This window comes from Brachyhypopomus gauderio, unplaced genomic scaffold (assembly GCF_052324685.1).
Source record: "Brachyhypopomus gauderio isolate BG-103 unplaced genomic scaffold, BGAUD_0.2 sc76, whole genome shotgun sequence".
Taxonomy (NCBI): domain Eukaryota; kingdom Metazoa; phylum Chordata; class Actinopteri; order Gymnotiformes; family Hypopomidae; genus Brachyhypopomus; species Brachyhypopomus gauderio.
In genome coordinates, this window is record NW_027506897.1 from 40001 (window position 1) to 65617 (window position 25617).

The 25617-nt window shown below is 43.5% G+C and overlaps 2 protein-coding genes across 2 annotated transcripts in view; both read right to left on the minus strand.

The window, feature by feature from the left end:
• LOC143491527 (NLR family CARD domain-containing protein 3-like) overlaps positions 1–22973 on the minus strand; it is a 24969-nt gene extending 1996 nt beyond the window's left edge. Inside the window, exons 1-4 of the mRNA XM_076990618.1 lie at positions 22693–22973; positions 11241–11358; positions 10486–10560; positions 2030–3785 (exon numbers count right to left, since the gene is read on the minus strand). Of these exons, the coding sequence (XP_076846733.1) occupies positions 2030–3785; positions 10486–10560; positions 11241–11349 (1940 nt within the window). The 5' untranslated portion in view covers positions 11350–11358; positions 22693–22973. The remainder of the gene's footprint in view (positions 1–2029; positions 3786–10485; positions 10561–11240; positions 11359–22692) is intronic.
• The window catches only part of LOC143491504 (NACHT, LRR and PYD domains-containing protein 3-like), a 91591-nt gene that overhangs the window by 9818 nt on the left and 56156 nt on the right, over positions 1–25617 (minus strand). The window lies entirely within an intron of this gene.

Below are 25617 nucleotides of genomic sequence, written 5' to 3' on the forward strand. Positions count from 1 at the left end.
TGGCATAAATGCAATAAAATACACTGTTGCCAAAGCAACTAATATGAAACACCTAAAAATAAATATAACATAGATAAGAGATTACAGACAATATTATAGACTCAATTACAGACAGAGTTATAGACACTGTAGGAGCCAAAACGGTTATTCATGTGTATGTTTTTGTTTTTTCATGTGTTGTTCTTTTTTGTTTGAGTGGCTCCACCTATTGGTTGCAGTGGATGGGCCACGTGGATAAGAACAGGTGTTGCTACCTGGAGGGTGTGGCCAACAGGACAGGAAATAACCACTACAGACACAATTATAGACAGTGTTACAGACAGTATTATAGACATAATTATAGACACTGTTATAGACAGTATTATAGACACAATTATAGACAGTGTTACAGACAGTATTATAGACATAATTATAGACACTGTTATAGACAGTATTATAGACACAATTATAGACAGTGTTGGACAATATTATAGACAGTATTATAGACACAATTATAGAGAGTGTTATAGACACAATTATAGAGAGTGTTATAGACACAATTATAGAGAGTGATATAGACACAATTATAGAGTGTTATAGACAGTGTTATAGACACAATTATAGAGAGTATTATAGACACAATTATAGACAGTGTTATAGATAGTATTATAGGTTGGAATAGAGCACTAGAAATTGCGTTATTTGCATTATAGAGTTTTTACTTATCAATAAGAAAACAGGAAAATAAGAGTCAAGATGATTTCTAAATATGTAATATTAATGTAATTTAATATAATAATAATATAATAGCATAGTAATAATATTAAAATATAATAATATTCATCATCATCTGTTTTCTTGTCCTCACTGGTTGTCTCAGTGTCACTGCAGCACTGGAACTCAGGGGAGACACTCATTACCTTCCTGTAGAATTCATTTATAATGGGGTCAAATTTAGGACATTCAGTAAGAAAGTGCAGCTCTGTCTGCACCACTGAGAGATCACAGTGGGAACACAGTCTGGTCTCTCTGTGTAACCAGCTCTGTCTGCACCACTGAGAGATCACAGTGGGAACACAGTCTGGTCTCTCTGTGTAACCAGCTCTGTCTCCACCACTGAGAGATCACAGTGGGAACACAGTCTGGTCTCTCTGTGTAACCAGCTCTGTCTCCACCACTGAGAGCTCACAGTGGGAACACAGTCTGGTCTCTCTGTGTAACCAGCTCTGTCTCCACCACTGAGAGATCACAGTGGGAACACAGTCTGGTCTCTCTGTGTAACCAGCTCTGTCTCCACCACTGAGAACTCACAGTGAGAACACAGTCTGGTCTCTCTGTGTAACCAGCTCTGTCTCCACCACTGAGAGATCACAGTGGGAACACAGTCTGGTCTCTCTGTGTAACCAGCTCTGACTGTGTCGGCCAATTTCAATGACCAGACGGAGCTCACTGAGCCATTATCATCATCATCCTCAGTTACTTCTCATTTATTGTTGTCATGTAGGTCACTAATGTGTAGTCTCAATTTAGGGTCAAATAGCATTGGAGTTTGTGTTGTGTAGTTTCTCTCTCTCCCTCCCTCTCAATCCCCCACCTCTCTCCCCCTCTCTCTTTCTTTTTCTCTCTCTCTCACTTTTACTTTCCCCTTCTGTCCATCTGTTAGGTAACATTCAGGTTGTACTCTGTATGCTGCATTTCTGTCATGTCTAACATGAATTGTCTCATATAACCAGTTGTAATGTGCAGTTGTGTTATGCTAATCAGTCTTGTGCTATAGGAAATGTGTGTGAATCTCTGTTGTTCAGATAACATCATGTAATGTAGATGCTAAAGTCAGTAATTGTATTAATTTGGTTATGCATATTCATGACCTTACACCAACACATTATTATTTCTAATTTATCTGTTTCAATTGTTGGTGGGAGGGATCAATAACCCCAGTACAGAAACTCCCTACAGTGTTACAAGTCTTATTATGATTTTCTACTGATTCTATGATGCTTTTGGGAAACTCCCCCCAGTGCTGTAATGTGTTTATAAAAATACTCACTCAGCTTTTCTGGATGCTGTGACCACTGGCATCAGTCTCAGTAGACATTCCTCTGATCGGTCATATTTCCTCAGGACAAACTCATCTAGCTTCTCTTCTGAGTTCAGCAACACAAACACCAGAGCTGACCACTGAGCAGGAGAGAGTCTTTCTCCACTGAGACGAAGGTCATGTCCTCTGTTCAGGTATGTTTGAACTTCCTGCACTAGAGAATGATCATTCAGTTCATTCAGACAGTGGAACAGATTGATGGATTTCTCTGGAGAGAGCTTCTTCCTGATCTTCTCCTTGATGTACTTGACTGTTTCCTCTGTGCTGTGAGAGCTGCTTCCTGTCTGTGTCAGTAGACCTCGTAAGAGAGTCTGATTGGACTCCAGTGAGAGACCCAGAAGGAAGCGGAGGAAAAGGTCCAGGTGTCCATTCTCACTCTGTAAGGCCTTGTCCACTGCGTTCTTAAGGAAGACAGACATTGTTGATCTTTTAAAGAATGTATATTTTTTCTGTTTCAACACATTTGTGTTGTTGGAGATGAAAGAGAGAAATGCATATAAAGCAGCCAGAAACTCCTGAACACTCAGATGTACAAAGCTGAACACATTCTCCAGTTCAAACTCCTTTCTGAAGATCTGGGTACACACTCCTGAGTACACTGACACTTCTTTGACATCAATGCCACACTCTCTCAGGTCTTCCTCATAGAAGATCAGGTTGCCCTTTTCCAGCTGTTGGAAAGCCAGTTTTCCCAGTGCCAGAACAATATTTCTAGTCTGGTGAGGATCAGTGTCAGTTTTTCCATGGTACTTTCTGTCCTTGTATTTGATGTGAAACTTCAGGAAGTGTGTGAACATCTGCGTCAGAGTCTTGGGGATCTCTCCACTCTCTGCTTCACCCAACATGCTCTCTAGAACAGTGGCTGCAATCCAACAGAAGACTGGAATGTGGCACATGATGTAGAGGCTTCTTGATGACTTCATGTGTGAGATGATTTTATTGGCCAGGATCTGATCACTGATTCTCTTCCTGAAGTACTCCTCTTTCTGAGGGCCACTGAACCCTCGTACCTCTGTTACCTGGTCAACACACTCAGGAGGGATCTGATTGGCTGCTGCTGGTCGAGAGGTTATCCAGAGGAGAGCAGAGAGAAGCAGATTCCTCATGATGAGGTTTGTCAGCAGCACATCCACTGAGGTCGACTTCGTTATGTCTGATAAGCTCTCATTGTTATGGAAATCTAGAGGAAGTCGACACTCATCCAGACCATCAAAGATGAAAATGACTTTATAAGCATCACAGTCTATTAACTGTAATGTTTTTGTTTCTGGGAAAAAGTGATGAAGCAATTCCATCAGATTCTTTTCCTTCTTCATCAAATTCAGCTCCCTAAAAGGAAGTGGAAATATGAAGCGGACGTCCTGATTGGCTCTTCCTTCAGCCCAGTCCAGAATGAACTTCTGCACAGAGACTGTTTTACCAATTCCAGCAACTCCTTTAGTCAGCACTGTTCTGATGGGTTTGTCTTTAAAGAGGTCATTACATTTGATGGGTGTCTCTTGTGTTGCTGGTCTCCTGGATGTTGTCTCAATCTGTCTCACCTCATGTTCATTATTGATGTCTCCACTCCCTCCCTCTGTGATGTAGAGCTCTGTGAAGATCTCATTGAGAAGAATTGAGCTTCCATGATCTGAAATTCCTTTAATTTTTTTATATTTCTCCAGTAGTTTGCGTTTGAGCTTTTGCTGATATCCAGAGATCATCTCTAAAACAACAGAAACACATGATGACAGTAATTTTATTTGTTTGCACTAAACCCACATGAACTATGCCACCTTCAGATATGCTGATAGTAAATAGCAAAAATGTATTTATTTGACATCAAGATCAATAATCTATATGGTCATGGTCTGGTGGTTAGGGAATTGTGGGTTGTGACCAGAGGGTCGTGGGTTTGATTCCCAGGCCTGACGCCATGACTTGAGCAAGACACCTAACCCCAACTGCTCCCTGGGTGCTGGGCTAGGGCTGCCCACCGCTCTGGACATGTGTGCACCACAGCCCCCTAGTAATCACTAGTGTGTGTGTGTGTGTGTGTGCGTGCGTGTGTGTGTGTGTGTGTGTGTGTGTGTGTGTGTGCGTGCGTGTGTGTGTGTGTGTTCTAACTGCACAGATGGGTAACTGCGGAAGACAGATTTCGATTGCGGTGCAAATCACAATTGACATGAAATGTGGCAACTATAATGTTCTCACAAATAATTCTTCTACGAGCATTTAAATGCTGAAGGCTCTTCTAAATTATTTTTATTGATATATGATTAAACAGTATGTGCTAATGGCTGTAAAATACTTCAACAAATGTGTTTTATTATGAAGATAAAGTATGAACAGTGTGTTGTTTGTCTATTGTTTCTCAGTCAGATAATGCAAACCAGTCAGATTTACTAAAGTGTTTCTATGCTAATCAAAGATGTCTGATCCAAAATTGCTTGTAACATGCAACAGCTCAGCTGGGGCTAAGCCATTTTTGGCCTCCAGAGGGAGACACAGATCAGCCACACCTGTCACCCAGCCCACTGGAGTGCAGCTCACAGGCCCCCTGGTGGTCCGTGTTAGTTAAAGAGATCTTAAGGGCTGTCTGCTGAGTCTCCTCTATTCCTCCTCTCTACAGTCTTGAGTTCTGTCTTCACACTCTTGAGTTCTCATCATTCTTCCTTGGTTGGAAGAGACGTTTTTAGCAGTTTTAATCATGTCAGCCCTTTCCCCTGACATCTTTAGTTGTTGAGGTTCTCTGTGCTGGTATCACACTGGTTTGGTCACCCTGAGGGTGATGGTTTGATCCCTCAATAGGAGTTTTGGGGTTGAGGTTATGGGCGTGTCTGTAATCATTCCCCACGCCCAGCTGGGATCAAACATCTACAGTTCCAGAACCTTTTTATTGGTGGAAATACAACAAATGGTTCCAAATTAGATTCACAAACCAGAGCAGTTCTGGTTCCTCATTGGTGGAAAAGGGTCGACCTAGTGCTTAGTGCTTGATCTTGTGTTGTCATGACACCCCGTCTGCTTCCATTGTGACCACGCCCCCATTTGACTGAGTGCTTCAGTCATATATAGTGTGTGCATATTGTTATGACCCTGTCTTTTTGTGTTCGGGAGAAGCCTATCTGTTACAGGGAGTCCAGTCCATGTTCCACTCCAGGAATCCCTGATGTCCCTGGGAACATGAAGTCTCCGCCCTCGGCTTCCTGGTATATAAGGAGGAAATGAGAGGATCCCCGTGGCGATTCAGCCTTGCCGAACTTGTTGGAGATTGTGAACTTTGAGATATTGATATACTGTGTATGACCTTGTGATTTGGATTTGGATTTGCGTGCTCCTTTAATATAACTGTATAGAGTTGTGTATATAGATATATGTATATTGGTGGTTTGTGTGTGCACACGGTGAGTAGGAAGTGGCTGCCATTTTGTTTGGGTTGTGGGTTTGTATCTGTTTTGTATATAGGAAGTCAGAGTAGTGTTGTCTTTTTCACCCTGTTAGTATAGTTATGTCTGTTTCTTTCTAGTATGGTTTTTGTTAGTTGTTTTGGCCTGGGTCACTTCTGACGTTTGTACCTGTGTACACTTTGTCCTGTAAATATATTCTGTTTGTGAAAATTTGTAAATACACCAATACTTTACATCTTCTTGGATCACTGTGTCATCCATATTCCACCCCTTCACACCCCTGTTACGGCCTAGAGCCTAGATAGTTCGTAACAATATAGTATATTGTACAGTGCATCTATATAGACAGGGGTGGCCAACCCGTCAGAGACCAAGAGCCATTTTGTTTACTTTGTTATGGCAAAGAGCCACATCATGAGTGGTGAGTGTAATTTGTTGTGTGTTGGCGAGTGTAATTATTAGCTGTGAAGACAGTCAAATTCGTGTTTTCCACTACGCCGGTTTTAAAAGTATTAGCGGCTCGCTAGGCTTGTAAACAAACCGCGCACCATGAAAATGTAGCAGTGTGTCGCCCCGTTTGTGCAGGTGAGCCCGCGGACCGGCTGGGGAGCCGTGGGTTGGCCACTCCTGTATATAGACTATGATTATGCAAGATTGATTGCAGTCTCCTGTGTGATTGTGTAGCTGTCAGTCTCCTGTGTGATTGCACTCTCCTGTGTGATTGTGTCAGTGTCCTGTGTGATTGCACTCTCCTGCAGAGTTGTATAATCCAGGTTCAGAGGTAAAAGTCCTCACCAGGATTTTGTTCAAGCTTGCTCTGCTCTCCTGTGTGATTGTCACTGTCCTGTGTGATTTTGTCCAAAGTGTGGGTCACGTTCAAATTTTCCAGCCCACAGCCTCTGTTGACCGTAGCATTTTATATTTCACCAGAAGATGGCATTGTATACTATACTATACTATACTAAGGCTGGGCGATATGGAGCAAAAATAATATCTCGATATTTTTTAGGTGAATGGCGATATACGATATATATCTCGATATTTTTTCTTCCAAAAAGGTAACAACAAAGAGGCAGTAATAAATCAAATCTACGTCCCAAATGAGTTGTGCGAAGAAGAGTGGCAGGACAGGGCGGAAGTTGTTAAAAGAGAAACTCAAGTAAATTCACTATTCACAGTGTTGTGCGTGAACGAGTTCAAAAGAACACGTTCATTGAACACGCTCATTTTTTCGTGAACGTTGAACTGAACGAAACACATTTTTTTATAACTTGAACGTGAATTATTTCACAGTATGTGTCATGAACGGTAGACATCACTGTAAATGAACGTTGGAATTTGTTTCCATTGAAAACTGAGTGATTTCTGTTTTCTATTTTGAAACGCAACGAGAGAAAGTTCCTCCCTCCTGTATTCTCGCTGGTGCCGCTTAAATCATGCATCACCAGACAGAAATGGTTTTGACGTTGTGTGCGCAATGCATTGTGGGCAACGTAGTGTCCGCATGAGAATAGTTAACATACTGGCTAGTTAATAACATACTGGCTTCCGCACGACGTTACCCGTGATGAATTGCAGCAGAGTGGGGTAGGCATAGCACGTATAAGAACGTATAGTGATTTCTAGCTTGTAGTTTCTTTATTTCCTAGTTGGATGTGCACGGTATTCACGCCTTATCTGTGATTCGTGGTTTTGATTAGCTTCATGTTTGTGTATGGTTAAAGTCTCTGTTCCATTTTCAGGTTCGTAGTGTTTTGGGTTTTCAGTTCATGTTTGGTCTCCGTGTTCTCTAACGCGATATCGTGCCTGGCAATACATGTATGTTCTGTTAGACTCCATGTTCATGTATGGCCGTTACTTGCTTCCCGTGTGTTTGTTCATGTCAGTGTATGTAACAATTAGTTGTACTCTTGTGTTTGGTCTAGTTTTGTGCCCTTGTAATTTCCGCTGCCTTTTAGTGTATTAAGCGTTAGTTCTCTATTCATCATGCCACGTCATTCGCGGTCCACTCGCGTGTCATCTGTAAATGTAAGATGTGAAATAAAATCTAATGAGATTGTACTATCTACTTTGCATTTGTGTCCGCCCCTTGATTGCGCAACAGCCAAATCGTGAAAAAAGTATTTGAATATCTCACGAAAAAAAGTAAAATGAACTGAACTTTGAACTAGTTCATAATTAAAATTGTGAACTTTGAACGTGAACTGTTCATGAAATACTTCCACACTACTGATGTAGCTCCTCGTTTAGGAACTAAATCATTCACAGTGTGAGCACTGCTGCTCTCTCCGCTGTTGGCCATGTTTATTTTGCGCGCTGCACGCATAACCTGTCCGTCCTTGCGTCATAATGTCGCGATATAGCGAAATCCTATCGAATAAAGAAATGTTCCGGTATTTTTGTGAACAATATTATATCGCCCACCCCTATACTATACTATATAGAGGTGTGCCAAAAAATCGATTCATATATCAAAAATCGATTCTCATTTACTACGATTCAGAATCGATTTTAAATGTCCCAAAATCAATTTTAAGTCATGGTGAAGTCTCGCATTACGTAATTACAAAACTTTACGCAGACTTTACGCAGCAGATTCTGGGAGACACTCATGTGCGGAAAAGTTTTAAAACAGATGGAGGAAAGAGATATTCAACATGTCCGGTCTTCATTTAAGGCAAAAATATGGGTTCATTTTGGTTTTTACCGAATGCCGGGGAAGACCGAACTGAGGGTTTTCCATCCACCGAGTTTTTGCGCATTTTGAAAATGCGCATGAAAAAAGCTGGATGGAAAAAGTCCAAAATTCAAAAAAAGCCCCAAATATCGCAAAAAGATTTTTACGCTAGGAGGAGGTGGAAAAGTTAGACTATCGCATCGCCAAAATTCGGAAAAACTGGATGGAAAAGAGTTTTTCGCAGTTCTGGAGAGAGCAAAAATTGAATTTAACTTAAAAAAAATGTTTCAAAACCTCAACGTGCAAAAATGCGTAACTGCCAGATGGATGTAAAAACCACTATTGTTTGGCGTCCTCTCACATGATCTAAAGTTTATTCGCATAACTGTAATGAATGGAAACAAGGCTTAATTCGCATTTTTTTCTGCCGAAACTTGGAAATTGCGCATTATTTTTTCGAAAGGTTTGGATGGAAACACGCAGAGCTGGAGTGGCTAATCGGGAGATTCTGGAGGATTCCCGATGGGCCGGCTCATATCAATCTCTAGTTTGGGCCGATTGGGAGGGAAAAATAATTTTGGGCCGGATTTGGGCATGAAACTCCCGGGCTGAAAAAGGGGCCCACTCCGGCCCTGGAAACACGGTAGTAGCTCGTTTGTAAGGCGTGTGTACGCGGTGAGCACGGGAACGTTAATATAGAGAAGGGTGAGAAATAATATAGAGAAGGGTGAGAAATAATATAGAGAAGGGTGGACCCAAGTGCCGGCTCGCAAGATCAAGACGTTTGACACTTATCAAATGTATTAGCGAGAGGGAAACGCGCACAGCAACCCAGAACAAACAAACAAAACAACGCGGAAGACTCAACGCGCAAAAGAATAGAAACCAAAACCGTGAGGGTACGGAGTAAAAATAGAAACAAAAAACAACGCGGAAAATACAACGCGTGAAAAATAACACTCAACCGTAGTGAGATTCGAGGAAGAAACAAAATAACAACAGTAACTAAAAAACAGCGCGGATAAATGCAACGCGAAAACGAAACCAAGGACGCCAGCAGAAGTAACTGGAAAAAAAACGCCGCAGCAAAATAAAACCCTTCCCAAAAATAAAGGCAAAACGGATAGGAAGAAATACAGGATTGGGAAAACTTGAGATGGGTCAGGAAGCGACGCAGGAGATAGATACTCGAATAAGTAAAGAGAAAGCATAACAGAGAGAGGTGGCGAGACCATTAAACGATAAGCAACCACGGAGAAAGCAGGGACCTGGCTGTGTATGGTTACGCCGGTTTAGTCTGGGACTGACTCTGGTGCCCCTAGCAATGGCTGGGGGAACTGCATCCGAGCCAGCCCTGAGAGCTCGCAAAATGAAGCTCAAGAATTTTGGTAACAACAAAAACCATTTTATTTTACCAAAGCACTTTATTTTTGTTAATTAAATGTGAAAGACACTTAATTTTCTGTATTTATCATTCTGTCTTGCAAAGCAGACTGTAGTAGATCATGCAGATTTTATAAACTGAAGCAGATTTTTATAAATCAAATCGTTTTTTGAATCGAAAATCGTTTTGAATCGAAAATCGATTTTGATTTACTATACACTGTGTCCCCCTCCCCAGAATACCAGGCTGAATGGGTGTGGCCCCAACACATGTCCACCTCACCAAATCTGGACAAAAAGTCTGGACACCCCTGGTGTAAAGTGTCCTGTGTGTTTGCATCTTCTTCAATATATCAGAGATGTGGATATTCAGATGTGATCTTCAGTACATAATCAGTGATGTGTATATTCAGATGTGATGTTCACTACATAATCAGTGATGTGTATATTCAGATGTGATCTTCAGTACATAATCAGTGATGTGTATATTCAGATGTGATCTTCACTACATAATCAGTAATGTGTATTGTCATGGTCCCCACGGCAACCCCTCTTCTTTGTGTGCTTTTATTTTGAAGTCCCTTATTGTGTCTGACTTCATGCCCCACCTTGTACCCCGCCTCATTGTTTTCAGGTGTGTCTCGTTTGGTTCTGTGTTTTATTCAGTGTATTTGTCCTGTGTTTAGTCTTTTGTTTTGTGGATTATTGTAAGTTCCACTAGTTTTGATACTGTTTGTAATCTTGCTGGTCCATGTCTTTAATGTCTTTATGTCTCCCCTGTTCTGTGTATTAATGTTCTCCTTTAGTGTTAGTTGGTGTATTTGGTCACTGTTTGGTTTGTCTTTGTTTTATGTCAGTATATTCTGTGTAGTGTTGGTTGTTTTGTTATTAAACTACTTCAGAGTCCACACTTGTGTCCAGCCTACCTTGCCCAAACGTTACATGTATAAACAGACCTTCACTGAGTGCAGGACTCCCTGAAGATCCTCCAGTCTGAACTGGGATGGTGCTGGAACTGGACTTTTCCTGAACTGGAGGAGAGAACAGTGGAAAATACCAACGTTATTAACATAATTAACTTTGTATAAAAGAGGATTTGCAGCTATGAGAACTGCTGTATTCATTTGTTTTATATACTATACTCTATATATATATATATATATATATATATATATATATATATATATATATATATATATATATAATGTGTTTATATAAGGTGTGGGGGAAATGCATAGTAAGAATGCTTCAAAAATAGATGTTAATAGTTTATTTGTCAATTAACAAAATGAATGAAAAGTATCAGTCACGTCTGGCCCCGCCCTCTCCCCCGTGTGGTGCTTTCATGTGTCATGTCTGGCCCCGCCCTCTACCCCTGTGTGGTGCTTTCGTGTGTCACGTCTGGCCCCGCCCTCTTCCCCTGTGTGGTGCATTCATGTGTCACGTCTGGCCCCGCCCTCTACTCCTGTGTGGTGCTTTCATGTGTCACGTCTGGCCCCGCCCTCTACCCGTGTGGTGCTTTCATGAGTCACGTCTGGCCCCGCCCTCTACCCCTGTGTGGTGCTTTCATGAGTCACGTCTGGCCCCGCCCTCTACCCGTGTGGTGCTTTCATGTTCCCTTACTGTCATTCTAATTCAACAGTGGAAAAGTACAATTTCTAGAATAAGTGCTTATTTGGACATTTGTCTCTTATGTAATGTTATATCTTACCATATGTGATGTTCAGTGTCTTAATCTGATTCCCATGGAGCTGAGGAGCGTTGATGATGCCTCCTGTCTGAGCTGTGATGTTGGTCTGGACTGGAGTGGAACCCTCCATCAGATGTTTCTTCACCAGCAGAATAGAAATAGAATAGAATATAATGCCTTTTATTGTCACTATACCCAGTACAGTGAAATTGTAGCAGCTCCTCCAGTGCAGTAGCAAAAACACCATAGAATACAGTAAATAATACACAGTAAGTACACAATCTTGAATTTACAATATAAATATAAATATAAGTATTGCACATTGGAAATAGTATTGCACGGTGAGTGTCGGAGAGTCTGTGGGGTTGGAGCAAATTTGAGTTTATGTTTGTTATTGCCTTTGGGAAAAAACTGTTCTTGAACCGGTTTGTCTTTGATCTGATACACCTGTAGCATCTTCCTGAGGGCAGCAGGTCAAACAGATCAGAGCCGGGGTGGGAGTTGTCCATGATTATGGATTGTGCTCTGCTGAGACAGCGGGTGGAGTAAATGTCCATTAGGGAGGGCAAAGGGCAGCCAATGATCCTCTGTGCTGTCTTCACTACTCTTTGCAGTCTCTCCTTGTCTGCCATGGTGCAGCTGCCATACCACACTGTGATGCAGTATGTCAGTAGGCTCTCGATGGACGAGCGGTAGAAGGTCAGCAGCAGGTTGGACTCCAGGTTGTGCTTCCTAAGGACCCTTAGGAAGTGTAGTCGCTTTTGAGCCTTCTTGATGGTCGCTGTGATGTTTTCTGTCCAGGAGATGTCATTTGATAGTTGGACTCCAAGAAATCTGAAGGAGTGAACCCTCTCTACACACTCGCCATTAATGAAGAGGGGGGCTGGTTCGATGCAGTGTTTCCTGAAGTCGACAATGATCTCTTTTGTTTTCTTGGTGTTCAGAGTCAGGTTGTTCACTGAACACCAGGTCGACAGATTCAGGACCTCCTCTGTAGGCAGATTCGTCTTCCCTCGAGATGAGTCCGATCACTGTGGTGTCGTTGGCGAACTTGACGATCAGGTTCTTGTTGTGGATCGGACTGCAGTCTTGGGTATAGAGGCAGTACAGGAGGGGGCTCAGTACGCATCCCTGTGGGGAGCCAGTGCTCAGCGTGCGGTAAGAGGAGAGATGTGGGCCAAGTCTCACAGTCTGGGGTCGGTTGGTCAGGAAGTCTTTTATCCAGGCACATGTGAGAGGGGGGAGGCCGATGGTGGTCAGTTTGTTATTAGGATGTCTGGTATAATTGAGTTGAAAGCTGAGCTGTAGTCCACGAAGAGCATCCAAACGTAGCTCTGCCTCTGCTCCAGATGACTCGGTGCATAGTGCATCGCTATGGAGATGGCCACTAAACATCAAAATATGAGGATGCCATTAAAAAACGAACTTAGTTTTTCACGTGTGTAATAGCGCCACCCAGAGTCTGACACAGGCCAGTGTGTCTCACAGTCTTTATTGATTGATTTCTGCAGTCAGTGTTATTAAACACTTAAAAACAGCCTATTTCTGTTTAAGCCTTTTTTGTGTTATTAAACAAATATTATATAGTAAACAGAACAGCAAATCATATTTTATTATTTATACAATGCCTGTTCTGTGTGATTAAATACAGCAGAGGACAGTGTGAAGTGTAGAAACTATAATTGGTTGGAATTTGTAAGTCAATCAGTTTGTAGATGGCTGAATGTGAGCAGGTTCAGTACCCAAAGGAACTTTCACATATGAACACATTAACCCATCAAATGATGTTTCCAGTTATCTTTTAATGTTAAGACTAGTGAGAAGGAAACTAGACTGGTAAATAAATTTACTGATGACAATCTGTCACACCTCATTAGCTCCTCCCATAATCATGATGGTATATCATTCCTCATTAGCTCCTCCCCTAATCATGATGGTATATCTCTCCTCATTAGATCCTCCCCTACTGATAATGGTGTACCTCTCCTCATTAGCTCCTCCCCTATTGATGATGGTATATATCTGCTTATTAGATCCTCCCCTAATCATGATGGCATACCTTTCCTCATTAGCTCCTCCCCTAATCATGATGATGTACTTTGTAATCTCCCTCTGACCTTGAGAAGTAATAATTCATCACTCTGTAATCTCCCTCAGACCTTACTGTATATACACTAGGGGTGTATTCAACTAAGGATTTTCATAGTCGAATCTGATTCATCAGCTTTTCCCTTTAGTCAACTAATAGTCGAATCGGGTTTATTATTATTATTTTTTTTTATTTAGAGCACCTTAAACAGGATCCCGTTCTCATTCAGGACTTTTTTCCACTTCAAAGTAAAAACCTAAAACACTCAGATAAATGAATAAACATGGTAGGTTGGATTTATTCAGCTTTTATTTATTTACTTATTTATTTTTTTATGAAACGTTAGAGAACATTAACCGTCAGTGCGCATTGCGCATATCGAACTGTCAGACAGGCACTGCAAAATGTCAAAAATATTTTAAATAAAATATGCCTGCCTGAAAATATAAAAATAAATTGCCACACAACAGCAAAAAAATACAAGGAAAGGTTCAAGTAACGGGGTTTAAAACAAACAACAACAAAAAATGTTTATAGGCCTACTTGCCGAGACGCACCGCGACGAGACGATTGAAACGACAAACGTTTTTTTTCGCCTTACGCGTTTTAAATGGTATGCCATGTTGGTTGTTGTTGTGCGAAATGAAAGACGTTGATGACATAACTTGCACTTTACTTTGTTTGATTCATCTTTATGTTTTTCTAAATACTTTCGAAGTTTTTTTAGTAGACATTATAATCTCGGCAGATGCTGCACGTATTCTGTAGCGTGTTCAGCTCCGCTCGTTTGGATTGTGCAACAGCAGGGTGTGATTTATTAATGTGTAGTAAGGAAGATGCCTATTGTTAATGTGCAAACATCATTTTTAAATATTTATTAACAGAAATTCGGATGATTTTATTTGACAAAAGGCTATATATAACGAAAACAAAGACATTTCATGTAATAACTAATGCTTAGCTGCATCCTTGGGCACCCCCATGCAGTTAGAATGGTACATTCGACTATGAAGTTCATAGTTGACTAGGGGGTATAGTCGACTATAGTCGAATCAGCGACTATTGCAGGTCACCCCTAATATACACTGTACTGCATCATACTGTATATACTGTATGTACTCTTTACTGTGTCATACTGTATATACTCTGTACTGTATCATAGTGTATATACTGTATGATACAGTTCAGAGTATTTGCAGTATTGTAATGTTCTAGCCACATGCAGATAAGTGGACAAACACAAAAGCTGAGAGAACAAGGTGTAGTGTGAAGAACGCAGAAGACTTTTCACTTCCGTGCTCTGAGGGCCTACTGTCATAATCACAGGAAGTGCATTGTCTCACAAAGTTTGAAACTAATCGTCTCTGGTCCTTTAAGGTTCCTGCAGCATGAAGTTTATGGCCTCATTTATGGCCTCCTCTGTTTACCTAAGAACATAGGTTTAGGGTTAAGTAAAGGCTAACATCTGTTTAGTCGTGAGTTCGTTTAAACTCACGTAATTTGCTCTAACGCGTATAGCGAAGTTATCTTGCCACGCGCGTTTGTTTGTAGAGTTAGGATTAGTTCCGTCTTCAGAAGAAATTAATACAACTACTCGCATTCCTAAAGACTGGCAAATGAGCACACCTGTCTAAGTCCACGAAGGCCTGGATTACTGAACCAAGTGGACAGACACCCGAAACAGATTTATTGTAAATGTCACACACAAACAGTGTGAGTCATGTCATGGTCTGGTGGTTAGGGAAGCTTGAGACTCAAGTCTTGTGACTGGAGGGTCCTGGGTTTGATTCCCAGGCCTGAGGCCATGACTGAGGTGTTCTTAAGCAAGGCACCTAACCCCAACTGCTCGCCGGGCTAGTGCTGCCTACTCTGTTAAAAACATCCTCTTGTTACATTGTTGCTACCCCTTTGATGAGGATTTCGGATTTACATGCACCCGAGAGGTTGGCCTAAGAGTGTGGGTTGGCAAATCTCAGGAAGTACTCCAGCGTATAGATTCCAAAAGGTGATTTATAGTGTGACGTGAAAAAACAAACAAAACACTGTACAACACAAAGTTAAATGGAGATATAAATATATACACTATTCACAGTTGGTGGTTCCAGCTACAACAAAACCAATAAATGAAGTCAGCCGCGAGGCTATAACTTCTACTATAAAGGCTGCTAGTAGTTACCTACATACCACAAGAGACTCCTGAATCAAATCTCCCACAACACTTATACTCTAGGCTCCGCCCCGGGCCAAACCATTGTACTTTAATTAATCCATTATTTTCTTACAGGACCTGTAACAAACACAAATCATGACCCCCCTTCCCTCTCGAACCAGTGGATCCTCCTGGCCCAGAGAAAAGGGACCCCTGCTCCAGCCGGCACTCTTTTAATACCCGTCGACCCTACAAGATCTCCGGTCAGTATTCTCCTCTGTACTTCTCAGATTGTACACCAAAATCTCTATAGTCCCTTTAGGACCACCTTAAAGTGGGTGATGGGGTATGCTGGTCACCACATCACACCTCTGTTCATCTTCATATTTTTGTTTTGCATTTTTTCCCTGCCATTTTGAGAGCAAACTTGACACAAATTGTTTATTGAAATTATCTTGTCCTGACTGGGAAGCAGTGTTTTATCTCACGCACATGCGCGTTTGACTAAAATACCGGGGTGAACTCAAGCTAAGCGAACAGCACATTAAAAAACAAACACAAACTTCGATATAAACATAAGTCATGATATGCTTCAGGACTTTGGCACGGTTGGAGGAGGTGGGCCACGGCACGGCGAGGTTGCTCATACATGCGTACATGCACACTACGAACTCTGTTAGGTATGCAACTGTTGTTTTCTAGGTCAAAAGTGGATAAACTTCGTTATCAACACTCGTTACAACGCCACTGACCTGCGCTCGCTTTTAGGAAGAAGAGAACAGACAGCGGCAGTAGTTTTGGCATGGATTAATTACTAAACCAGTTAGTAAATGTAGGTTTGCACGTACAGACTAGAATACATTATCACAAGCTCTTCCTGCTTAAGGCTTTACTTTAAATAAGCACTGAACAGGTCATATAAATCCTCCAATTCAAATAAATAATGAAGTATAAAATATTTGTATTTACATTTCAATTAGTAATAAATAAACTACAATAAACAATATGGAAAAAAGTTTTTATAAATTAGATTCACCCCTAGGAAATCCATTCATTCACATAAAAAATTGTACAAATGATTCTAGTTTAGACTTTGAAAGATCTATTATTAAATGCCCCTTTTCACTTTTCTATAGCCCACCCCCCCTCCCCCTTTTATGTTATTTTACTATTGAGATACGGCACAACTTGACACCTACAGGTAAAGTTCTCCTATGACTCTGCTATTATTGGCTATATCTCAGATAGAGATGATAGTGAGGACAGAGATCTGACTTTTGAGCTTTGTAGAAAGGTGCTAACCAAGGAAATGGTGGTATATTTCTGCAGGACAAAGTTCTCTTCACCTTCCCCGGTGAACATTCACTGAAAAGATATTGAGATGGTCAGAGGTTACAAGTACGTGGGTGTTCAACAGAACAATAAATTGCACTGTACACACACACCCAGTACAAGAGACCAGAGCAGACTCAACCTGCTGAGGAGGTTTCGTTCTTTTACTGTAGAGGGTTTGCAAATTAATTCTTAACAACTCTGCAGTCATCACCACGACAGAGAGAAAAAAACTGAACAAGTTGATCAGGAAGGCAGGTTCTGGTCTTAAGAGTGTTACATCTTAGAGTTACAATGTTTGCATGATCTTAAAGTGTTACATCCCATTCCTAATCCATACTGTTCAATATGACGTTGGTCCACCCTTTGCAACTAGAACAGCTTCAACTCTGATGGGAAGGTTGTCCAGAAGGTTTAGGAGTGTGTTTATGGGGAATTTTGACCATTCTTCCAGAAACACATTTCTGAGGTCACATACTGATGTTGGATGAGAAGGTCTGGCTCACAGTCTCCGCTCTAATTCATCCCAAAGGTGTTCTATCAGGTTGAGGTCAGGACTCCGTGCAGGCCAGTCAAGTTAATCCTCACCAGACTCTGCCATCCATGCCTTTATGGACCTTGCTTTGTACACTGGTGCATGTGTAGGAGTGCCCGGATGTGTTCCTGTGGGGGAGGCAGGATCTGGTGTTCCTCCATAAAACCATAGGGGGCAACAAATGGTGGTTTACCTCAAGAGGTTCCCATAGCAATGGGATAAAACTGACCATTTGTATTTTAGTTATATCAGTGTGTTTGTGTGGCATGTTTAGTCTCATTTTGTAGCTTGTTGTGTACTGGGAAAGGTTATGCTAACAGTTCCATCACTCCCTGAGATGGTTTGTAGACTTCACCCCAAAGGTGTCAGTCCTGTGTGGAAATGCACTCTGTATGCAAATGTACTCTGTTGTCTTTACCAGCAACCTGATTCCCATTGGTTAACCTGGTTTTGTGACTGCTGTCCCTTTGAGATGCTGGGGGGGTATAAAAGGAGAAGTTTGTGGGTACAGGGGGGTCTTGCTCTCTTTTCTTCCACTGGGCTCTTTCATCCTCTTCTGGGTTCTTCTCCGTGAGGCAGCCTGCACCGGTTGGTAACTGTGACGCTCGCAGAAAGGAGGCACGACGAGCGTCTCAAGGTGCAACACACGTTTATTTACGCACACACGAAAAGCCCAGCACATACGGTGCAAGCACGCTTACGCATATGCTTGCACAGGCATGAACTTTAGACAAAGACGAGCACACGACACTGCGCGAACGCACATTAAATAGGTGAGTTACACAGACCCACGTGACCTCGAGACAAGGCACAGGTGTAACAAACGAACACGCTCACAAACAACCCACACCCACGGAAGTACAAACATGGACATAACAGCACGCAGACGACGTCATGACACACCCACAGGGAAGGGTCCGGAGCTGTCACCGTGACAGAACCCTCCGCCAGGGGCTCGCTACTCCCGGAGTGTCCCGCGCAGCTGGGAAGCCCCGAACCAACACCGACGGGGCAGGTCCGGAGCCGCCGGGATCACGAGCCTCCGAGAGCCGTCACCCCCGACGGCGGGAACCGCCGCGAACAGCTCTAGCACACCCTCCCTGGGAAGACAGGGGAGAAAACATTAAACAATGGCACGCTGACAAACACACACACTGGCACATGAAACACAAGAGGAACGAACGGGAAAAGGAAATTAGGGAGACACAGGGGAATAGACAAACATATAGGCACACACACATTCATCCCCGGAACCAGGCCTCCCGCCTTGTGCGACGCCTGTAGCGGCGAGAAAGCCCCGGGGGCTGGAGATGCCGCAGGCGGCGGTACTCCTCCCGCCTGTTCCGCCCGCTCACCGCCGAGAGCCGCGCGGCTGGCGGACGCGCTGGGTGTAGCGCGACCAGTAGCCTGCTTGGGAGCAGTCCCTCTGGTGGACGCGCGAGGTGTAGCGCGACCAGTAGCCCGCTTGGGAGCAGTCCCTCCGGCGGGCGCGCGAGGTACAGCGCGATTGGTAGCCCGCTTGGAGGCAGCACTACTGGTGGGTCTCGCGGCAACCGTTCTCCCAGGTCCGCGGCTCCCTCCACCAGGTTTGCAGTAACTGCCTGCCGCCCCATAAGCCTGCCGGCGCCCATTTCCCCACTCCGGGTGACCCCCGTAGGAGGCCCCGCCGGTGCCAGGCTGGCTTCCCCTGGCTCCGGTATCGGGGGTGGTGTCCATCGCCGACTCTCCCTCCTCGGCTACGCTCCAGTCCATCGACTGGGCGGGGGTCTCGCACCGTGAGTGTTCCATGGGCTCCCCCTCATCGGAATCCCCACTCACTGATGCGGACGGACTGTCCGGTCCGCTCCCACCCCCTTTGTACACCGTCAGGAGCGAACTCGCCGACCGGAGACTCTCCTCCTCTTCTGACGGTGCTGCGCACCACGACGGAGGGGGGCTGGTGACCTCCTCCTCCTCTTCATCGGAGTGCTCGGTGTACTCCGACCACTCCGACGGCGGAGGGCTGGTGTCTTCCTTCTCTTCCCCATAGTACACGGTCGGCGCGGAGTAGACCGACGGCGTGGGACTGGTCTCCCTCTCCTCGTCCGACATCGGGGGAGTTGCTGACGTGGGGGAAGGGCAGCTGGTCTCACCCTCACTCTCCTCCTCTCCGGAGTCCTCACTCCCGAACTCCTCTTCGGGGGGAGTGAGGGCAAAGGTGCCCGCCCCCGCCATAAACGACCCAGTCTCCTCCAGGTCCGCCGGGGGGAAGGTCCCTTCTGCAGGGTAAGCCAGGGGCGGAGCTCCGTGCCTCTCGCTACATACCCTGCTTGCGGCCAGTCGGAAGTATTCCGCTTCCTCTTCGTCCTCGGCCGCCTGAGCTTGGCGCAGTAGGCACGCACAGACGGGGTCCTGCTGCATCTCCTCCTTCGGGTCTGGTACCGCGGAGCGACGTGCAGGGGAAGAGGCGTGACGTCGCTTAGCCTTCTTCTTGCCCTTCTTGCGTGCCGACGTGTATCCTGGCATTGTTGTGGCTCGTCTTTCTGTGACGCTCGCAGAAAGGAGGCACGACGAGCGTCTCAAGGTGCAACACACAACGTTTATTTACGCACACACGAAAAGCCCAGCACATACGGTGCAAGCACGCTTACGCATATGCTTGCACAGGCATGAACTTTAGACAAAGACGAGCACACGACACTGCGCGAACGCACATTAAATAGGTGAGTTACACAGACCCACGTGACCTCGAGACAAGGCACAGGTGTAACAAACGAACACGCTCACAAACAACCCACACCCACGGAAGTACAAACATGGACATAACAGCACGCAGACGACGTCATGACACACCCACAGGGAAGGGTCCGGAGCTGTCACCGTGACAGTAACTCTGTTTTCATTAGGTATGATTATGGTTATTTCATCTAGTATGGTTATGTTCTTGTTTTATATTTTGTTGGTTATTGAATAAATCTGGTTAATTGTGTAGCCACGGTCTTCCTTGATTATAGCTATACTGGGCCAGATGAGCTCATTATTAGTATCAATTAAAAGGTAAATCAATACTAATACCAATGATAAACCTCTGACAAAGCAGGCTATTGTTTATAGCAAGGTACTTTATAAAGTTGTTTAGGTTATATTGTATAACCTGTACTGATCTATTTGAGAAGTGAGTTATTTTATATTCTTACCAACTATAATTTGGAGTCAGATATTTTATAAGTTTTATGCACGTCAATCCTTCTTCTGCACCTATTTCCAGCCTTGGTTGTACGCAAGCAGGTAGGTTAGTTATATCTCATAACTATAACCCCTACACACACAAGCAGGTAGGTTAGTTATATCTCATAACTATAACCCCTACACACACAAGCATGTAGGTTAGTTATATCTCATAACTATAACCCCTACACACACAAGCAGGTAGGTTAGTTATATCTCATAACTATAACCCCTACACACACAAGCAGGTAGGTTAGTTATATCTCATAACTATAACCCCTACACACACACAGGCAGGTAGGTTAGTTATATCTCATAACTATAACCCCTACACACACACAAGCAGGTAGGTTAGTTATATCTCATAACTATAACCCCTACACACACAAGCAGGTAGGTTAGTTATATCTCATAACTAAAACCCCTACACACACAAGCAGGTAGGTTAGTTATATCTCATAACTATAACCCCTACACACACAAGCAGGTAGGTTAGTTATATCTCATAACTATAACCCCTACACACACAAGCAGGTAGGTTAGTCATATCTCATAACTATAACCCCTACACACACAAGCAGGTAGGTTAGTCATATCTCATAACTATAACCCCTACACACACAAGCAGGTAGGTTAGTCATATCTCATAACTATAACCCCTACACACACAAGCAGGTAGGTAGGACAAGAACCGTTCTCCTGGCAAACATCTAGTCCTGCACCATTTATCTATCTTTTTTGTCTGTCTAGCTCCACTGACTATAGTTCCATTGTTGCACGATTTTGCCATTTGGCAACACACCTAATTTATTATATAAAAAGACAATATTATCATAATGTAAACTTTGTTCCAATAAAATTAAGTCTTAATGTCCTACATGATCTTTCAGTATATTTTTTTATGCTGTAAATGGATGAAAAATTGGCAAAATTTTCTTCAGGTGACCTCAGTATGGGAACAGCATGGGAAAGAGTATGACTTTGGAAGGGATAAATGTCATGTGTTTCCCCAGTTCTTAGCTTACATTTCACACCTAGCTTCCACCTAATAATAATAGTTCTATGTAATAGTTCTTCTATAAGGCATTTTCCTCCATTTTCATTTACTTTAATAATTGTAGCTTTTGGGTTGTTTAACATTGGTTTAAATGGCATGTGGAGTTTTCTCTTTCATAGATAGTTTAACTTCAGTTGGTTTGTCCTTCCTCTGATTCAGTTAATAGCTTGATTAACTCTCTGAACCGAAACCACGTTTTCGACCTTATGCGTCGTATGCATTACAATGTTAGATTGTTGCAAGTTTCCCCGTTGAGGGATTAATAAAGGATTACCTTATCTTAATATTTATCGATCAATAAAATCTGCATTGATTCATTAAACCAACTACTGTGGCAAATATATTTCAACCAGTGGTATAGGGTCACTTCACAGACTCTGAGCTTCACCTTCGGTGATGAGACTGATATCATCATTTCATCTATTCCAGTTATTAAATACATGTTTCCCTGAAATTCCAGGGTGGTGCCCCTTATAAGAAGAATTACACTGATGCTTAGGGCATAGTGACATACAAACCAGCCAGATTAACACTAAACACAATAACTTTCAGTACAAATAGTGACATACAAACCAGCCAGATTAACACTAAACAGAATAACTTTCAGTACAAATAGTGACATACAAACCAGCCAGATTAACACTAAACAGAATAACTTTCAGTACAAATATTTACATACAAACCAGCCAGAATAACACTAAGCAGAATAACTTTCAGTTCAAATAGTAACATACAAACCAGCCAGATTAACACTAAACAGAATAACTTTCAGTACAAATAGTGACATACAAACCAGCCAGATTAACACTAAACAGAATAACTTTCAGTACAAATTGTGACATACTAACCAGCCAGATTAACACTAAACAGAATAACTTTCAGTACAAACACGTGAAGAGACTTAATAGACAGTACGATAGACACCAGTGATCAGTTATGACAAGTTCACATTGGAACAGACACCAGGCAGCATATCAAACATTAGGACAAACGAACACCGAAACAGACTAAAGGTAGAGACAACGAATAAAGGAAAAACTGAAACTAAGAGTAACACAAGCGCACAAAATGTAGAGGGGAAACAGGACAAATCTAAGGACTTACCTAATCTACCGACTTCACTGAAGAACACAAGGTGTACCAGACTGTGGGAACTAAACAACATAGAGGAAAACAGAACACAAAACTGATAGAGAGGACAGAGAGGGACTAAAACACAAACCAGAATACAAAGGGAATAAATATGGAAGCAAGAGTCCAGGGAAACTGTCAAACAGAGGAAACGCAACAGGAGAACAACAATGAGCGTCCAGGCTGGAGTGAGAATGAGGGGTTTAAATACACGATAAAGTACGACGCTGAAGTTGGTTACTTATTCGCAGTTTCAGATTCGTTTGGTTACTTATTCGCAGCTTTTTATTCGGCGGCTGAAGTTGGTTCCTTATTCAAAAAGGGTGTGTTCACGATGCGTGTTTGCTGTGCACTTTGTTTAAAAGAGGTAGATTAAACAAACAAGCATAGGAGCATACATTAAGAGGTTATTGTTTCCCATACTGATTTTGTGAAAGTAGTAAAAAATATTAAAATATAATGAAAGCATTCCTTTTGTAAAATGGTTTCTATTTCAAATCGTTCCAAATGTATGCAATTTGTACATGATGACTGAATATGTAAGGAAACATATTCTTAGATTTGGAAACTAAAAACACAGAAATGCTGTTATAGAACACAAATGAATCGGAAGAAGAAATACCAGCACACAACATGGCATATTGAGCAGTGGGCATATAGGTGAATAGATTTAAAGGGGCAGTTTCAGAGGCTTATTGAAGGTCTTATTGATGGTGGGCCAGATAAATATCAAATGCATCATGAAGAATGCGTTATTTATCAAGTATGTACGTTTGCATCCATATATACATCCATTCATCCTTTTATTGATGCACACATACATCACACCATTGATTACTGCATCCATTCAGTGTGTGTTTAGTGGAGGATCCATTGTTCTTCCTGATATGATTGACAGCGCTACCTCGTAACTGAAGGGATTTAAGGTGTAAGTGTGAACAGGTTTATGACAGTCTGTGCCCTTTATAACAGTGTTGAACACACAGCATTTATATCCTACTCATAATGTGCATCTTTGTATAAAACAATTATCACAGGTGTTGTTCTATTTCATATATGGAACAGCTGCCTCAGAGTTTAGCAATGATAACAAAGATTGTAACAGTGGTTTTACATGTACGGTACCACTGCGCATGTGCGCTCTTGTTGTGTATCCTGCGTGTGGGACTGCGAGCTAGTTGTAGTATAGCCTCCGGTCTGCTGTGTCTACTCTGAGTTACCTGGACAGTAATGGTGAGATGCGTGGGTGACTTTTGCCCTATTAAACACCACCTTTACCCTGCATAGAGTGTGTCCTGTGTGTATTAATACTTATAATATATTTTTTAACATTTTGGGATTTTATCATGTAAAAAAATCATAAAATATATATTTTCTCCAACGATCGAATTCTGCAGACAACCGGCGAAAAAGTGAAGACCCGCAAATTTTTTTCCCCATTAATATCTAATAAAAACCCACGAAAGCGAAGCGCTTTTGTGAATATGTAAAATTAAGCAAATGAAGTTCCCTAATGTCAAATATCTTGAATCTCATGAAGATATTCAAAGGCCCAGGGGCCATATAGGATATGAGCAGTGTTTAGAGTAAATAATGAACCTTTGATTTGAACACATGAAGGACGCTCTGAAGCATCAGTGTCCATTTAACGGGTAGCGCAGCACGGCACCTCCTCCCTGTCTCTGCGTCTCCGCGAGCCTCTGGGAAAAGAGTTTTGTAGCTGCGCCTTTGCTCCCGAAGGATGGATGAGCTGTGTAGACACCCCGCCTGCCTGCTCTCCTCCACCACCACCCCGCCTGCCTGCTCTCCTCCACCACCACCCCGCCTGCCTGCTCTCCTCCACCACCACCCCGCCTGCCTGCTCTCCTCCACCACCACCCCGCCTGCCTGCTCTCCTCCACCACCACCCCGCCTGCCTGCTCTCCTCCACCACCACCCCGCCTGCCTGCTCTCCTCCACCACCACCCCGCCTGCCTGCTCTCCTCCACCACCACCCCGCCTGCCTGCTCTCCTCCACCACCACCCCGCCTGCCTGCTCTCCTCCACCACCACCCCGCCTGCCTGCTCTCCTCCACCACCACCCCACCTGCCTGCTCTCCTCCACCACCACCCCGCCTGCCTGCTCTCCTCCACCACCACCCCACCTGCCTGCTCTCCTCCACCACCACCCCGCCTGCCTGCTCTCCTCCACCACCACCCCGCCTGCCTGCTCTCCTCCACCACCACCCCACCTGCCTGCTCTCCTCCACCACCACCCCGCCTGCCTGCTCTCCTCCACCACCACCCCACCTGCCTGCTCTCCTCCACCACCACCCCACCTGCATGCTCTCCTCCACCACCACCCCACCTGCCTGCTCTCCTCCACCACCGTGCGCACCTCCTCAGTTCCCTCTGGCCCGTGTGAAGTGTTTAAAAAAACTCGGCACCTGCCGCTCGTAGGTGTGAGGTCGGTTTCCCCACACACGGTGTGTGAGTATGGGTCTCACAGCCCTCTCCCTCTGTCAGCGTGCGTGGGGTTTTCCTACTTCTGTGTCCCTGCCACAGTACCGCACGGCGCCCGGTCCTACCCGGGGCTGAAGCGGCGTGCGTGTGTCTCGTGGCCCTCCGTTCTCTCCATCCTCGGGCGGTGGGTAACTACTAGTTCTCAACCCCCCCACCACTACGTGTGCTCCCCTCCACTGGGGACAGGGCGGGCGCTGATGGGGAGGCCCCTGGGTGCTCTCGCTCTCATAGGACGATCTCCAAATTCGCCAGAGGAGGGCGCCAGAATGCTTCCTACAGAGGAAAGTAAATTCTTGTTAACTACAGTTTGGTGAATTTAAGGTACATAAACTGTTCTTCGGTTGCTTAATGGATGTGATTTGTAGTAGTAAAACAAATTAGAACAAATCATTTGTT